This window comes from Thermobia domestica, chromosome 9, assembly GCF_964235325.1.
Source record: "Thermobia domestica chromosome 9, izTheDome1.hap1.1, whole genome shotgun sequence".
Lineage (NCBI taxonomy): Eukaryota > Metazoa > Arthropoda > Insecta > Zygentoma > Lepismatidae > Thermobia > Thermobia domestica.
This window is the reverse complement of record NC_137462.1, coordinates 15,466,751-15,485,408: the sequence shown is the minus strand read 5'-3', so window position 1 is coordinate 15,485,408 and position 18,658 is coordinate 15,466,751. Positions and strand designations below refer to the sequence as shown.

Sequence of the window (18,658 nt, the reverse complement as noted above, 5' to 3'; positions counted from 1 at the left end):
ACATGATCATTTAGCTGTAAGAAAGGTTCTTTTCTCGTTGGATCCGACATAATTTTTCAAAAATTCAAAAAAGAAGCTCGCGTCGATTGGTGCACACAAATGCTTAATAAATATAATAGGGGTCCTTCAAAAGACGTATATAAGATTGTAACAGGTGACGAATCATGGATATATATATATTAGGTTGCATCGAATTTCCACGTTTTTAAAAATCATCACCCTTACCGATTTTTTTTCGCGAAATGGTGTCTATATATCATAGAGAAAATCGCAAGTTAATTTCTTTAGGTCCTGTTAACGGCCTAAAGTTTCAAAAATGTTAAGAAATACGTTTTAAAAAAACAAATTATACATATTTACTTTTACGAAAACATTTTACCCTTAGTAGTAGTTTTTTTCAGAAATGTATATATTTTACGTGAACAAAATTTCAGTTTCATCGGACAAGTTCTTCAGGTGCCACCAGCGTCTAAATATTTGGACAAAACTCCCCAAAATATATATTTTATTCAGTGTTTGATAAAAAATATCCACGTTTCTTCTCTTATAAACAGCTAATTAGGTACGAAATGGGGCAACCAATTTTTAAAAAATATAATTTATAATAGAATGAAAGGTATCAAATAAGACACGTACCGGTAGTTATCCAGCTCATATTTGTAGGGCGGAAAAATAATAAGTGATTATATTTGTAGCTAAAACTCCTTTCGATAAAACACGTGCACTGCATAGAATAATGTCGAACAAAAGCGAGCTTGTCGTAAAATTAAACGTGGAGTAGAAAAGAAGAAATGTGACTCATTGTTAGTGTGTCTGCTGATGAGATTAGGAGTAATTTTGCGTTGGTTTCTAGAGAGAAAATGTGGTGTTCGATGTGGAAACTATGTGTTGCTAATTGTGTTTAAATGAAAATACGTGTGTATTTGTGTGCCTTTTGGAAGGATTGCGTCCTAGTTACTTGTACTTGTCGACGGTCATTGAATGTGTCAGTTCGTCATTTCAGTTGCGGCAAGTTTGTTGAGATCTTGTGTTGACAAAAGTGTCTAACTGTTCAACATTGGTTTCGGTGAATAAACTAACAAATGTCTCAAAAGATGTCACCCAAAAATAAGTCACCCAAAAATAAATAATGTAAGTAACTTCGTCCATAATGTCATTGGATCTCCGGCGGACTTCACTTTTAGTTAGCTTCCAACAATCGTTGATGTTCTTAAGCAATTCTTGTGGGAAAGAGAGAACACGAAATGGGAAGCAGTATCTTAGAAGAACCCCTCTGGTAAAGTGCTAGCTCATTCAGTGGCAATTAAAGTAATTACATTTTGGCAAAAGACAACAATCAGCGGAGCAGCTATATTGAGAGAGATATGGGTTATAGCGTTGATTTTACATGATCACAAAAAGGTTCGTCAGCTGCAAAAGTTCAAGGACAAACCCGTTTCCTTTGCTTCCGAAGTTGCAGAATTTCAAGCGTTCGCCAACAAAACTTTGTTTGATTTCGCTTCTTGTAAATTGCTTCTGTGCATCAACCCGGTTGCTTGCACTTGCGCGAGAGAGAAGAAAGTGCCTAAATTGGAAGTTTCAATTTTAATTGACCAGAGAACCACCCGCCGCATGGGTGTGGTAGGACTTGATAGAAAGGATAAACAGAAACGTGTCAAACATTTATTGCGAAAAGATCGAGGTCAGAAAAAAAAACAAAGCCCAATGAAATTAGTAGTTCTAGAAGACAAAACGATAGTGTCCCTTTACAAAATGAATCGGGACAAAAGTCAGATTTCACTGTCGAGTCTCTTCCTACGCTTAAAAGAGAGGAAACTAGCCCTTCTCAAAAAATGAGTTAGGTTGCCAGTATTCTCCAATGCAGTATACAGATTTAATATATCATTATCAAGGCCGCAATTATTGCTTCGTCGTTTCGACAGATATCGGAATTGTTACCCCAGTTCATAAGCAGAAGGTGATCGACAAAAGCAAGATTCGGACAGAGAAGAAATCATTAGGAAACGCCATCATTGAAGAGGCGACTGCATCGCTTGAATCGACCGAAGTAAAAGTGTAATACTTCGATGGAAGAAAGAATCAGGCTCTAACCCTTGAGACTAAAGACGGCATCAACCACCGAATAATGAAGAAAGAAGGTCACTACGTACTGATAAAGGAGCCAGGATAGAAACTATCTTTGTCACATCTCTCCTTCATCTGGAAGAGGAGAGAGCATACGCGCTGACATCACAAAGTTCTTTCTTGATCAAAATATAACCTTGTTAGATCTGGTTGTTTTGGGTTGTGACGGTACTGCTACATACACTGGTCGGAAGAATGGTGCTATGGCACATATGGAAGTCTTGTTGAACGAACCCCTCCACAGAATCGTCTCTATGATAACGTTACAACCGAATGAGCTCCCATTTCGACATTTGATTGAGTTTATAGACGGCAAGCCTACTGGACTAAATACATTTAGAGGACCAATATTGTCAGCACTTCCAACCTGCGAAGAGATGCCACTCCAGAGTTTTCAGCCCATTCCAGTAGACTGGGACCTAAACTTCACTGAGGATTGATTATCACGGATCAAAAATATTTGCTGAATATCTGCCAAACGGTTTCTTCAGGAGAATGTTTCGTTGGGTTAGCTCACATGAAGCCTGGTAAAATGCATGCCTAACTACAGCAAATAGAGTATTACCTTTGTACATAGGAAAAAAGAGCCCGCGAATGAACTACGTGCCACTATGGTTTGCTGTGATCCGTAATCCATCGTGTGCAGAAGGAGCTCGTCATTTGTGGCAACTCATCACGACTTCTCGCCACATGGAAGCGAAATACAGGAAAATAATTGAACCAGTGATTCGTAGAAATGAGTGGTACGGCCATCCTAGGAACCTACTAGTAGTAAGGGCCTCACCCTGTCTAACTTTTGATTATCCACTATAGGGGCCCCATGCACCATAGCGTTAGTATAAATGAATCAGAGGTACCTTGGCTCGGCTAATGCGTTTGTATGACGTCATTGAATTGGGAGTTTGGATTAGTCATTATGACAGTTCTTTTATGGGTATAAAATTATTAAAAATATGGTCTTTGATCTCTTTCTTAATGATTTACTTACTTTATGAATTAGTACAAGGTTTATGTGTGCTTTTCGTTTTTGATCCCTTTATGGGAAAAATTTGGAATTTTTAGTCCCTTTTATGAGGTCTTATTATTCTATATCGTTATATATTTGCAGTAACACAAGTGCGAATGAAAAAGAAATGACATGAAATCTTTAGTTGTATGTCCCACGATTATGTCGGTTAGGCTAAAGGAGACGGTGATGAAGATAAATAAATGAAATGGTGCAATGAAGAAAGTGGGAGGAAACGGGAGAACTCTGAGAAAACCCATGCACATGGTGATTGTCCATCACAAAGTTCACTTGGTGCGACCTGGGGTTGAACCAAGGACCAGAGGTGAACGCTCTACCACTGAGCTGCCGCGACCCTACTGATGCGAATAAATTAGAGGTATTTAGTCTGAGCTAATGAGTTTGTATGACGTCATTGAATTGGGATTTTTAGCTTGGAGGTTATGGTGGATTATTTCTTTTCCTTTTACGGAAATAAAATTACTAAAACAAGATGTTTGATCTTTTTCTTGATGATCTATTCCATTAGGAATTAGTAGATCGCCCCAGCAACAGTATGCATTATTATTAGTGTTAATATGAAACTCAAACACTTTGGAGCTCCTCCGTGGCTAAGCGGTTAGCGTATACGCCTTTGATGTGGGAGACCAGGATTCGATTCCCGGCGGGAGCTCATGTGGTTCGGATTCCAGGTTAATCAGTAGGTTTTATCATCGCTACTGAATTGTACTAGTATTAAGTAATTTCTAACTGGGCCAATCAGGATGCTACAGAACTATTCAAAGGGGATTTAAGATTTCTGTTATAGTAGTTTCTAGCAGAAGTATACTACACCTGTTCTCAAGCAAAGAATTTGTCTGCTTCTTTCCATCTTCCCACAGGAAATTTTTGGTTACTCAGTCCAATGTAAGTTCCGCAGACAATATAAATAATAGAAAGTAACAAATAGATAAAAACTTTACTTCTTTCAATCAAAATTTCCGTCTATTACGCACTGATACAGTTAGACAATCCAGAACCTAAAAATAACATGGAATATAGATATAGCTTACTCACCCCCAAAAAGGTTAATGCACTCTTAAATTCAAATTGTGAGAACTTCCATTCGTTATTACGAAAACGTGTAGGAGTGACGATTGCCACCATAAGCTAAAATGGAGTTCATTTTCTTCTTGTATTTCTATTATCTAATAACAATCATGGCAGTATTTTATACTGGTAATCATTTCTATCATTTTCTCTCACTAATCACTTAACTTTAGTCAAACGTGGGATAAATAATGTTGGAAATAAATAACTACATTATACATACAAAACTTAACTCAAGTGGTTGTGCGTTCTAAAGAACACACAGAAGAAAGAATATAATTTATTTTTTCTCTGAAACATCTATAAATCCTTAAATATTCGAGTCTCAATAAATTCAAAATACTGGTTATTTGTTCTTGTATGCCTCGATTACGCACATTGAAAGGTTGTTATTACTATTCAAATAAGCATTTCATTTACTACCTGGGACGTTAATTTTGTTAAACATGTGTATCCACTTTTTTTCTGTTTTAAAAAATAAATAACATGAAGCGTACGGAATTTTAATGAAATTTCACATGAACGTTCTTACAGTTTGAAAGATTGTCGATTACTTGAGTTTGAAATAAACAACGCATTTTCTTCGTAATCTTAATCATAATTAGTATTCTTTAATTGGTTTAAGGTCAGTGCTTTTAAAGTGAGATACTTTCAAAATCTGGGTACAATAACGGCGTTTCGTTTAAGTAATATTACTGAGTTTACCTCCCTTGTAGCATATACTCTTTCGCCCTTACTGTTCCACTACAAACGTTCATTATTATACAGTTAGATTCTCAGCCTCAATCACTTTCTATTGTTAATTCAAGAATTATATTGTTGTTTTATTTTATGACTTTTAGTTGCTAGCACCTCTCCATTAGCTTTCCCTTTGACCGAAATAATTTCTTCTGTTATTGTTGACAATTATTTTATGAAATAATGTAATGTTTTTTGGTATTTCTGTTTCTGTGTTAACATATATGTTCTAAGAACACTTCAATAGATAAGTCAGAAAATGCATACGTGTAAATAGGATAGTTACAATACACTTCTGTGTAGAACTTAATAAGGTAACCAGTAGTGAATTTAAACAACATAGTGATAATTTTTCAGAAAGTATTTAATATCTTCTTATAGTGCTATACAATTGCAAAATCCACTAATAATAATTGTTTAACCGTCCTTACATAATAGTGTAAACTCATTTTAAAATCATATTTGCATTACCACGTATATCTCCCTTAGCATTCATGTGTAGTTGACAATCACTTAGCACCGGAACCCTGAAAAAATGTGCACATGTTACTCACACAACTACTTAAACGTATAAGAAATACTGGTTTTGTTTATTATTATGTAGAAATAAAAGAAAAATCTAATTATTTTTTCTACTCTATGCTGTTATATCAACTATTCGTTAACTATCTCTGTTCACCATATGGGTTTCTTTATTGGTTTACGAAGATTATGTCTGCAATACTATTGATCAAAACACTTCATCCGAAAGCGAATTCATTATCGAGATACAACAATTGAAATAAAATATTTTACTACTAATACTACATTTATATACAAATAAAAACAACGTAATTACAAAAGGGTGTCCGTTTATTTGCTTTTTTCCTTCAGCTACGAAACAATAGTCACTTCAGTTAAACACAAACACTTGAAATAACAATTAAATGCTTTTCTGGCTTTGATGCGTTTAAAACGTCATTATGTTATGTCTTGCATGATATAGAGATTTAATGTAGGTGGAAAAATTAAATGTACCCCTAAATCAAATTATTGTAATAGTGATCAAACAAGAAAACAAGAGAATTAAATAAGGAAATGAAATTTTACATTTGTTTTCAGATTTTGCTTTTCCTCGTGTTACTTTATCATTCTCTTTTTATCAAACCAACAAGAAATAATATAATGGTAGGAAATTATTCATTTCTTTATTAGTACTTCACAAGTATGTTAGGCATTGAAAATCCAAATATGAGTTTTATCACTTTAATATAATTTCTTCAGGTTTGAACACTAGCGCTGCAAAAATAGACAAATGTGTTATATGAAACCAAATGCTTAATTTTGCATACAAAATACAATTAAACAATGAGTTTCTGTTATTTGGTCCCTAGTCGCATGTGGGTTGTATGAACATTACGTATATAAAAAAACTAGTTATATTTGAAATATAATCTATTCTGAGTTCGTTACTATAGTACAACAAATTGTAGGATGGTTCTAACTAGTGAGAAGCATAGTCAAATCTTAGGTCAAGAGAGGAGTTTATATATGTGCTAAAATTAATGTTGGTCAACTAAAGTCATTTTTGCTTTATAGGTTTTGATGTTGATAATGTAAACGACTATTTAATACATTTTCCATAGAGAAAAGTGGCAGTTAAGCTCTCTAAAATTATCAATATCTAATGCAAATTAGCAATTGTTAAATCAAAATATGTTGCCTTTGCTTGTGTTGTCTTCCACATTTTCAAAAATAAAAATGAATTCTGGTGAAGGCATGCATTTCTTTTGAGGATTCATGTTGCCTATTCATTTACATTTACATAACTATAAAAGCAATACACGAGACAAATAGTAATATCTTCAAAAAAACATATATGTTGTTGTGTGGTGTTATAAAAACCACCTTTAGTGATTGTTTCCTGTTAAGGGACCGGGACATGGTAATCCCATTAATAAAGGTAGGGCAATTAATCTTGATACTGTCAATTAGAAGAGAAAGAGCGTTCCTTCCGAACAATAGTATTACCTTACAAGGATTGCAACTAGCAAATTTTAAATGTGGAAATAATTTCTTAACTGAAATAGTAAATTAGGATCAACGTACAATACAGTTATTTTCTGCTCGGTTTGTAAACGATCTATAATGAAGTGTTAATGATTTCAGCTTGAATCATGTTTTCTCTATTAAAAAAAAAGATAGGATTAGCCCATAAGAACCAGAAACACCAAATTCTTCCTTAATAAAAAATTAAAGAAATTTGAGTTCTTTATCCTTATTATTGTTTCTTTCAGCAAACGGTTAATTAAATAATTCAAGATATTAACCATATATACAATGATGTAAGAGAGACTGTCGTATTTCATTTTCAACTTTTACTGTTCCTTTTCTAAATGGGCTGTGTTTTATAATAACTTTGAGAATATATTGAAGGTATTTTATTTGCTGGCACACTATTTGTAAACCTATGTTTTTGTACCCAAAAATTAAACTATACTCCATCTTTCTGATTATTAAGTTTAGCTTAGAATTTTTTAACTTAACCACTAACATTATTGTTTCTATCTCCGCAAAACATACGCCACCAAATCGTATGATTCTCCAGAATCTGTTGAAATGAACTTATGACTATTGCGAGGAACAAAACCATGCTTCAAGCAGTATTTAAGAGCTTAATTTTAGAAGACAAATGCTTCTTGTTAACCAAATATAACATCGACATGAATCGGAACACGACTATAATAAATTTAACTATACATAGTTGAGAATGTTAGTTTTCAAAATAACGGATTAAGTATCACTAATACATTAGTACTCATAAACAATGTATTCTTGTTAAAATAACTCGTGTCACTTAAAGTACAAAATTTCAGGCGACTTTCACATCTATATATAAAACTAAATAATCTCTTACCACACGATGTATTTATAGACTTAAAAGTAAGTTACGAAAAATAAAAATTAAACCCTTAGTATTGTGTAAGTGTACCAAAATTAGCAAATGCAAATGCCTTGCTGCAAGAGAGGAATGTATTTTTATACATATAAATATATGTGTTGCATAATACCAATAAATATTATAACTGGGATTATTACATAAAGCAACTAAAACAACATTTCCAAACAATTGAAACTTTTACGACCAAAATACGATAAATTTGTTCACCTACCAAAGGAGAAAACAGAGAAACGTAGAGTATAGAATTCCAAAAAAAACATATGTTTTACAATATAATCCAGATTCAACTAATTTTTATGGAAAGGACATGTCACATAAGTTGCCTCTTAAAAATTAATTTAGATGACATGTGACGAAATATTTTTCGATAAGGATAACATATGGAATATTAATGATGAAAGACATATTTATTATATACTTGTACTTGAAACTTCATAAAGACTAGAATAATGTTAATTATTACACTAGCCTGCGAATTTTAACTTTTGGAACACTGCATTAATTCTAGTTTGCCACGTTTCATGTTTCAGATGTATCGAATACAGAACAAAAATCGGGTTAGTCATTCTACATCAGGTTTTCCTGCAAATTGCATATTAACATTGCCAATATCAATGTATCTAATGGTTTATTGCTATTAATAACACCGCTACGAATACTGGTACACTGGCTAATATAAACAATGCTGATATCTTATATTTGTATTTCTAGCGCTGTATGCGACAGTAAGTTAACTCGTAAACACGATATTAGATTTAAACAAGACAACAAAACGAGAAAAAGAAGCACTGTTTATGGATGAGCATACACTATAAAACAGTAATACTCTTCAAGCAAGCAAACCTAAACTCCAAAATGTATTTGAATTTGTGCTCATCTGACCCTATTTAAAGGAAGAATAGATCATGGCATGCAGCACAAAAAGTACACACTAATGGACATTACGCTTCTTTCCTTTGAAACTGTAACTTATTGCGGCCTCTTGTGACTAGTGGCAGAATCTTCTCTCTGCAACTACCAGGAGTAGTCTGAAAGCATGCTGCAATTCCATTTTCCTTGATACCGACGTTCAAGTTCCTTTAGGTCCTGATGAAATTAATATCCTTGTACATAACTCGCGACTCCAAGTTAGTCTCGAAAATAGTTCAAATGGGAAAAAAAGCATTTGCACTGTCAAACTCAGGTTACAATCCAATTCGTTAAATCAGAGTACCATTCTTTTCACCATGTCTTTTTAGTTTGGATCCTTTCTGTTGCCAAGAAAGTTTTATGTTAGATCTCGGTAGCTTTGTCATGACATCGTTCATGACATTTTCAAAATTTGCGTCTCGAAAAAGTTTCCTAATATCTGGCCTATCGAAAATGCCCTGCGTATTTCTTGCATTACTGATGCCAGGAAAATTTTGACACAGGTATTTGAAGCATTGGCCTTCGATATGTAAATTCTTTACAAATTTCTTCGTTAAGCCAGGCTTAATGAAAAGGGGACGTAAGAGTATATCATGTACATTAACAAGACTTGCGAGATTTAAGTTTTTGAACCAATGTTAAACTGCCTATCTGGCCATTGCTTTTGAGTCCAGTGGACTGCGCTTTCCCGAGTGTCCCGCTCAAACAGAAAGCATGGGAATTTTGTATGGCCTCACGGTTGACGAAACAGAAGACCGATGACCTTAAAATCTCCCATTGATGTTTGTGGTACTTTATCTTGTTCAACATCAAATCAAGGTTTTCGTATCTTTCACTTATGATAACAGGATAAGCATTTGGAGTGGATGGTAGCTTGTTTCCTTTGTGTAGAAGTACACATTAGAGACTGCGTTTGGAAGCATCGATGAAATTTTCCATTGTGATTTATCATAGTCATGCGATTACAATTCTATTATTTACTCCGGAATGCTGTTGCAAAATTCTATATTATCTTCTGCAGGAAAGAAACCAGAAAATTCTTGTTCACGATGTCTGTGCCAATAGTACGTTGTCTCTGCAATCAACATGTTTCTATGCGATTCTAATATTTTGGCAGATGCCTTTGGGAAACGAAGGTGACCAACTAAATCATTTAAACCACTCTGTTCGAAAAGGATAGGCTCTGTTGATTCTTGTGGGTCAAAGTCCGTATCATCATTCTTGTCACTAGGAGATTCGGAAGAGGCTTCCTTTAATTCGTATATTGGCTCTGAGTCAGGTGTGTCAGGATCATGGGATACTGGTAAACTGACGGATAAGATTGTAGTAGGGTAAGCAATTTTAGTCCTGTTCCTACTGTTGAAATCTTTCACATTCACAGAACAAAAGTAGCAATTCAAGCTGTAGTAAGTAGGTTCACGCCACACAATGAGGGTTCCAAACAGCAATGTTCGTCTTTTACCTTTCATTCATTGCCGCAGATGTTTGATGCATGTTCGACAAATTTTGTGTGGTGTCCACTACATGTCCTTATCGCCCAATCCTATATCAAGATATGCAAGATAAGCCTTTGGCACAAAGGAAGTTATATTGCGCCGTTGTTTCATGAGTACAAATGTCAAACATATATAACACAAATTATCTTGAGTATTCTTACTGCCTTGACGCTGTATTCCGAAAAGTCTGCGAACAAGCACTTCACTTTCGTCACTAAATTCTAAGGACACACCATGAAATTAGGAGATTTACAACGCTGAGCACAATTAGATAGTTCACAACGAAACTGTATGAATCATACGCAGAAGAAGCAATATAGGAGACAAAATAATGCCGCTAGACGTCGCTACCGTACCTTCCACGAGGAGGACACATAAGCTGTTGTTTAGCTACCGGTAAAACATTTCATGCCATGAGAGTGATAGCATTTCAGCCAATCAGTATGTTTAGTCGTCCTGGCTTGAGACGCATATGAATGAATAGGCAAACCGATTATCTCAATTTTGTCAGAAAATATAATGTGATCAAGCAAAACTAACCTTACTTTTAGGCTTAAATGGCACTTACGCAATAAAATCATCGCAGGCTAGTGGCGAATTAAAACAAGTAAGTCATTCCAGAAATTAATAAATTCAATCAAATATCAACGTAGAAGAATTATTAACGACATTATTGGGCTTTTGCATGGTACAATCAACGAAGTGTATCTATAGAAGCCAATATCCGAGGTATTTTATACAGTCGAGATTTCCAAATTACTCGTTCATATATTTTACTGTAATTATCTAAATACCAAATATGGGAATGTTTTTTCTCTTATCAAACAGACGAAGAATCATTTATTATATATGTAGAAACTTTTGATTTTTACGAAGACTCGAAGGAAAGTATTCAGTGGTTTGACATTGGTTATTATCCTGAAGAAGTCGATATTAGCATTCCAGGAGCTAACAAAATACCAGGACTACACCGTATTTAAGGAGGAATATAATGGTAAACCAATTAGATAATCATTTGGTTTAAATTTTATTGAGGAAAGGAAGTACTAATTTAATCAATAGCATATTAATGAAGATATATGTTGCAATCATTCAACTAAATTAAAAATTTACATGGTTCAAAAAACAGAGATCGCTGTTATTCTATACAATGATAAAAAAAATATATTGTTGATAACACAGAAATTAAGACTTACTTCCCGTAATTATTATTGCGGGTATCAATAATTAGAATTTGTATGTTTGAGGTGTTTGAGAAAATAATTTCAAAAATGTAGTCTAAAAAAACATTCAAAGTCACGAATAGCTTTAGAGTAAAAGTTAAAATGTTCAGGCTAATGTTGGAATTGAATTAAAAGTCAATAACAAATCTCTTGAAGTAAATAGTGATCAATGGCTACAGTGTGAATGGTCATTCATCACCATAGAAAATAAATTCAACCAGCGTTATCACTACCACTATGCAAATTTAAAAAAAAAGAAATTGAGATAGCCTTCTTATGTTTAGTACTGAACTTTTTATTTGGCACCAATGAAGCCATCGTGTGTATTTTATTTAAAATTAAGCATGGAAAGTATATGTGATTATGTAGAAAACCGCATAAATTTTATCGCTGAGAAATCTGTGCTTGAACCAAAAGTTTCCTATACTACTCTTGTGATTTATGTTTTCGGGTTTGGATATGTTTCTGTAGAACCAAACTCACTCAAATGGGATTTATGAAAAGTTCGATGACTAAAATGCAGTATCTGAGTTTCAAGAAGAGAAGTTCGTTTTATCCACTAATAAAAAACAGCCCATACTTCAAATCGTTAGTTATTATTTCAACCTATCACTTTCTTCTATCACTAAATCAGGACCATCTTACCGTTATGTGACCTATCATTCTCCTTTCCCGCCTTCCATGAGTACAAAATAACTCAGTATGAGCACTTTCCTTCAAATTCGAATTTTATCAGGTTAGTGCTTCATGAGTAACTGCTGTGGTGATTTGTTATTAAATGGATGCTTGCACATTATTCAGTTTCGTTTGCATGCTGCTATCTAATTATGCACTATATACTAAAAGTTCTATTGAAAAAAGTCAAATGCTTTGTTCCTATGTGTCAACACTGAAGTTGAGTTTTAAAGCAATTCAGGAAGTATGTTTCGGTCTTTAAAGAATTAAGTTTTTACACATTTCTTCAAATTGTCTTGGAAATCTATAAACACTTAGAACATAGTTGTATATTCAATATACGTTGTAAATATTTAGTCGACGTTCAATGTACGTAGAGTGCTACATGTGTTATGCAGTGTCTGATCTTGTTTCATTTAGCTAGTGTCCATGTAACCATTCAAAATTGGGCTTTTAACTGAATATAAAAAGCCATCAATTGGTTTCGGTCAGACTAACTGCTCAATGTATCATGGATGAACAGCATTTTCACTGCAAGCAGTATAAGATGGGGTACATGCATATGAATTAAATACATTTCTCATTGTTAGCTTTTCATAGACCAGTGGTAAAATGTTGTAGACGTTTTTAATATACGTAGTTTTGTTTGTATTCAGATACTTACATAACAAAATCAAAACAAAACCATTATTTTGATATTATTAAAGGATATCAACAATGTACCTATTTAATTGAAATGGTAAATTTGCAAAAGATATCGCAAAAAAAGATAGCACTTCAAGAATTTGGCACTCCTTTGGTAAGCGACCAATGCTTCGCATCCGTACAACTCAACAAGAATGATTATTGTTTTATGTTTTAAAATCTTCAAATTCCTCCAATGAATTAGCAACGACAAAGGAGATTTGACATAATGATAACACGAATTTCTTGCTTTCTCTAAACAGTCACTTTCTTTGTACATATGGTTATAACCTGCTAACATTGAACCTTAATAAGAGGACGTATGTACACTAGGCTGGGCCGAAAAATTTCATTTTATTTATTTCGAAGTTGTGATAGCGCGGAAAAGTTGCGAATTATATAGACAAAGAAAAATAAAAAAAATATAAAAATAGGTTGACATCTTCCGGTCGCGCATAGACCCTAAAGTTTGACAAAATATGGAAAAAATAATTTTTGCGATTATTTTTTATTTTAATTTTTGAATTAGATGATTTCGTAATGTAATAATTTTTAACGTCTTCAAATAGAGCCTACAACATTGTGTTTTAATTTGGTTTAGATCAGTTGGTATATTCCAATCGCGCATAGAGCCTACAATGTGTCAAAATATTGAAAATGTTACATTTTTACGAGTTTTTAAAAATATGTTTAATATATTATTTTTCAACATATTACTTACAGTATTTTTATTTTTGAAAATAAGAACATTGTGTTTTATTAAAATGCGAATAAATTAACAACTTCCCATTGCACAATGATTCCAATGCTATAGAAAAACAGTACCTAAAAAAGATAGTCCTGTGACATGATGGGTGATAACAGTAACAACGTGCATGGTTCTCTTTGACTTGTTCTATATTTATTTAAGTTACAATGCAGTTTTTAACAATAAACTTACTTTTTAAAAAACACAGAGTTCTGAATAAATTGTGCACGTTTGTTGAACCTGTCCAGTGTCCATTAGGAATCTTCTCTATTTTGTACCCGAAAGTACTTTGAAGGCTGATTTGCTGGTGAATTTAGGCATAGATGATCTGGACAGCAGAGTGGTTCTTACAAATGCATCTCGTGATTCATCTCCACAAACTTTTCCTGAAGCTTCCGTGACGAGTTTTACCTAGCGTTCAACAGCTTGCGTGTGAACTGGGAATTGCTTGAAAGTAATAGTCCAGTCAGGCATTGATTCTCTGCCGACGTGCGATTTGATCTCGTCATCGTTGATTTCTGCCAACAATGGGGGAGAAGATAATTAACAGTCCATCTAGTTGATAATTTCTGAGTATTCTTGCGAATTAAAGTTGATTTTTGATGAAATGAAGGTTCTTACTGTTCTCCTTCTTGCATCTCTCTGCCTTGCCTTCAGAGTTCTTCGCAGTCCGAGCTCTCTTATGTGTTTCCTGTAATCGTGAAACATGGCTACCAGTAAGTGTTCGAAATCATCATTCCGTTCGATCACAGGGTCGAGAACATCAAGCAAAAGTTTGGGCAAATACCTGGTAGACTGTACTGCTTGGTAAAGAAGTTTCGGGCCGCCTGTAAAGTGTCTACTTGTTTTGATAGTAAACCACATTGGTATGTATGATTTTAATATAAACAAAACTAGTTCTTGAAGTTCAGGTGAGGGACTTTCTTCACTAATGTACAATCTGAGAGTTCTGTTGCTTTTTTCAAGTACTAGGCCCTGTTGTCTTGCCATCCATGTGTTCAAACATGTGACCGAATGGTAACTCATTAAAATGAAGTAAGCAAATTGCCCATTGTAAAAGTTTCCCTAAATGAAGATCAACTCGGCAAACCAGACCAGTTTTCCAACTTGTATTTATAGCAGTACCATCACATCCGATGACAATTAGATTTTAAAAGAAAAATACCACTCTCAGACAAGTAAGAAATTACTGAGTTGACAATATCTTCAGAGCTTCCAGAATTTGGAGTAACGTGGCCAACGTACAGTTCTTGAATCAGCGAGTAATGCTCTTCCTTAATAATTCTACGAAACCTTTTTGAATGAGCTTGCTCTATCACCAACGTGTCGTTCATTCTTCCATCTAAATAGAGACCTAACAGTCAAAGTTCGTCTGATTTATTACACAATGCAGCCTTAACATTTTGCTTTTCCCTTCTTATTTTGTTCTTATCTATAACATGGGAGAAGTCCAAATCAGTAACAACGCCAAACTCGTGCAATACACTTGATGCAATCGCCGCAGTGGTGCGATCGGAAATACCATAAGGTTGCTTAGTATTGCAGTAGATTTTAACTTAACTCTCATCTGCCAAATAGGTTTAGAAGATTTTTTTTGTTTGCACTAGTATATAATCTTGGTCGCTATCGCTGTCCGAGTCCGTACTAGGAAGACAACGTCCTTCATCTTCAGTTTCGACTAAATTTAAAGCAGAGTCTGAGCATGAGGTTTTGACACATCTTCTACATATAAATGACTCTCACGTAACTTCCTTTCCAATGCTTTGTTACGCTTGTTTGTTTCACATATGTCTACCGTTCCAAATTTTCCTATTTCGTGTACTTGCAGTGAGTAAACAAATCTTAGCTCAATTGAGTTTTTTTTTTAATTTTTCACAACTACGATCATAGTTAATTTGCACCGGCACAAATCTGGATTTTTCTTCCAAGTACAATCAACAACGATAAGGCATTTGCAAGCCGCTACGTCAAAAAGGAGTGAGCACTTTCGTTTAAATTCAACAACATACTTTTTAAAAGAAGCTATGTGTTTGTCTCGTATATATGATTTCCTCAGGCTGTAATACTTATCATGCAACTTAGTTATGAGCTGTGTGATTCTCTTATATATAACTGTAGGGATAGATGGTTTTTCATATAAGCTGATTATTTTGTTAGTTACTGTACTGGCAACTTGTTTAAAACTAACGGTCTTACTATTAGTTTGTAGTGCCAAATTGTACCTTTCTTAGGAACAACACCGAATGATTTCCTTGCCCGCCTTCAGTTCATTTGTTGGCAGGTCTTTTGCAGTACCAAAAATGGGGCAGTCAGATCCTTGTCTTGTTATTACTTTCCTGTGTACAGCCATGGCGTCACCGCTTCGTTACATCACAGAGTCAACACATAACAATGCCATAACACAAAGCGCCAAGAGTTGCAGAACGAAAAGAGGGATCGAACTAAACACTAACGCACTGCAATCACAACTGACAGATGCAGACTGACAAAACAATGGAGGGAGTCAGGTGGCGAGATCCTAGGAATGCGGAGGAGTGGAGTGGAGGGGAGCGATAAGGTCGTTCGTCCCATCCAGGCATGTGGCGTTGTCTGGCTTGCTGCCCGCCGTCTGTGCACGAGAGTTTCTAAGCCGTTGCGCGACTCGAAAACCTAGACTGAACTGGACGAGTGGACAGTTATTTTTTTCTTCCTTATTATCAGTTCGTTTGAAAAAAGATTACTGCGATTCCATTTAAATAGGGTGTACTAATTACTTGTCAAACACCAAAAATTCGTAAAAAAAAATGTACCTTTTCATTATTTTGGAAAATTTCTGGGCTTATGCGCGACCGGAAGATATCAACTGATCTAATCGAAATTAAAATACAATGTCTTTAGGCTCTATTTGAAGACGTTAAAAGCTATTGCATTTCGAAAACATCTAATTCAAAAATTAAAAAAAAAATAATCGCAAAAATGATTTTTTTTATATATTTTGTCAAACTTTAGGGTTTATGCGCGACCGGCAGATGTCAACCGATTTTGAATTTTTTTATTTTCTCTTTGTCCTTATAATTCGCAACTTTTCCCTGCTATTACAACTTCGAAATAAAAAAAGAGTTTTTTCGGCCCACCGTAATATACACTCCGAATCAAAAAGAAATTGCGATAACTAAGGCCGTGCAGTTAGGCCACCCAATATACACCTTCTTATCCCATGTTCGTGACAGATAAAGAGGACCCCTTTCTCTCCTCCTTTCTTCCCTCCCATACTAAAGTTAGCTAACAACATGAGCGCAATTCTAATTCAAACTACACATGTATTAGTTTCGATAAAATGAAATTACAAAACCGAGACGAAACAAGATTCATAAGTTGATGTAGGGAGAAACTCAAACAAACAATGAAAAACTGAAACAAATGCATGTTTATTATACAGAGATTCAGAAATTAGGCAGAGAGAGAAAGAAATTGAGAAAAAGGATTGAAGAAGGAAACGAAAATGGAGAACTGTGACATTCAAACATAATAAGAACCTAACATTACCTACATTCTGTATAAAGTTTCGTTTCTAGAAATCCAACAGTAATATAGAAATAACATTTATTTTTACATATTTTTCGAAACTATACGAATATATAGAGGATGCGTTAAACATTCATAAGACACTTTCCTAAAGGAAAGCATACTCAATTTCCAGTAAAACTGTATATCTCCGAGACACATCTAGGATAATGACAATCGTTCCACGCACATATTTTTTTTTTCTCGTTTTAGATTGGAAATTCGGTAGTGTTTCTTGGACGTGCTTATCCAAAATACATTCTAATAAACGCAGTAGGTAGCTTTGGTCATATCGTCATTTGAGACTACCAATGCAAACTGAACAAACAAAGAAAAACGAAAAGGAAAGAAAAAGAAAGAAAGAAAGAGAAAATTGAATAAGTGGCATTTACTGGTAAATTTCTATTAGAAATACGTTCTATTAAAAATCCAAACTGTATCGTAGTGAAAAGTTACAAATGTTCGGAAGGAAAAGTTTATGTTTCTCATAGATGTAGCATGTTTCAAATTTCAGCGTGAATAAAACACATTGATTTATAGGATGGAAACAATTTTTTTTGTCAAAATAGTATAAATAAAATTTTGTTTTCAAATAACAAAGAGGTTACGATTTTCTAGTTCTTTCCAAAGATTTATCTGTTCCGAACATCCAGCATCGATTTTCTCCCTTGCGGGTATAACGTACTTAACACAGATAGAATGAACACGCTACAGATCAAACGGATCCCGTTGTCAGTCGGATGATGTTGGTTAGAGTATATAGCCACCACTTGGTTGAGGATTCAAATTCATAGTGACCCGGTAATTCGACTGAGACTCGGCAACCTAGACGATAAAAAATATATTTCACTTATGCCCTTGCGTTTAAACAGTATTTCTGTCAGATATGACTACGACTGGAGATGTTATCCCCAGAGCACGAAACACACGACGCCGAAGTACACAGTTAATTAGATTTTTCAGACCAAGTATATCGGGCTCTTGCTCCGTTATAACTTTGGAACACACACATGCACATGAAGTGCGTGTTTGTAGGTGAGAGAGGAGAAGAGAAGTGAAAGATGCAAAGACAGGATAGGGAAGCGTCAAGAAAGAGAGAGAGAGATGGACGAATATAAATATAAAACATACTTATCATTACAGTGTCTGATATAGAACACACACACTGTTTACTTGAATTATCGCCAGTGATGCTTGTAAGTTCTGCAGTAGAAGATGAATCTCTGTTTGTAGCTATTATTTTATGTAAAAAAAATTATACTACCTCATGGGGAATCGAACCAAGATTTACCATTTGGAAGTATAGTGCTTTGCCACTACCACTCCTATTGCTTTACCCAAATTGTGTTTAACAAATGATGCATTGTTTCTTTCTGTGTACGATAACATGTAAATTGTATAGTGCAGATCAATGATGTGTTTCGAACATCTTTTAACTCCATTGCCCTTTCCCAACCAACATTCGTAAATCGCCCCTATCAT

General features: G+C 34.5%; 1 protein-coding gene across 1 annotated transcript in view; it reads right to left on the bottom strand.

Moving 5' to 3' along the window:
• Positions 1-5,280: 5,280 nt before the first annotated feature.
• Positions 5,281-18,658, bottom strand: part of LOC145693902 (uncharacterized) — a 47,446-nt gene continuing 34,068 nt past the window's right edge. Inside the window, exon 5 of the mRNA XM_081770068.1 lies at positions 5,281-5,484. Within this exon, the coding sequence (XP_081626194.1) occupies positions 5,467-5,484 (18 nt within the window). The 3' untranslated portion in view covers positions 5,281-5,466. The remainder of the gene's footprint in view (positions 5,485-18,658) is intronic.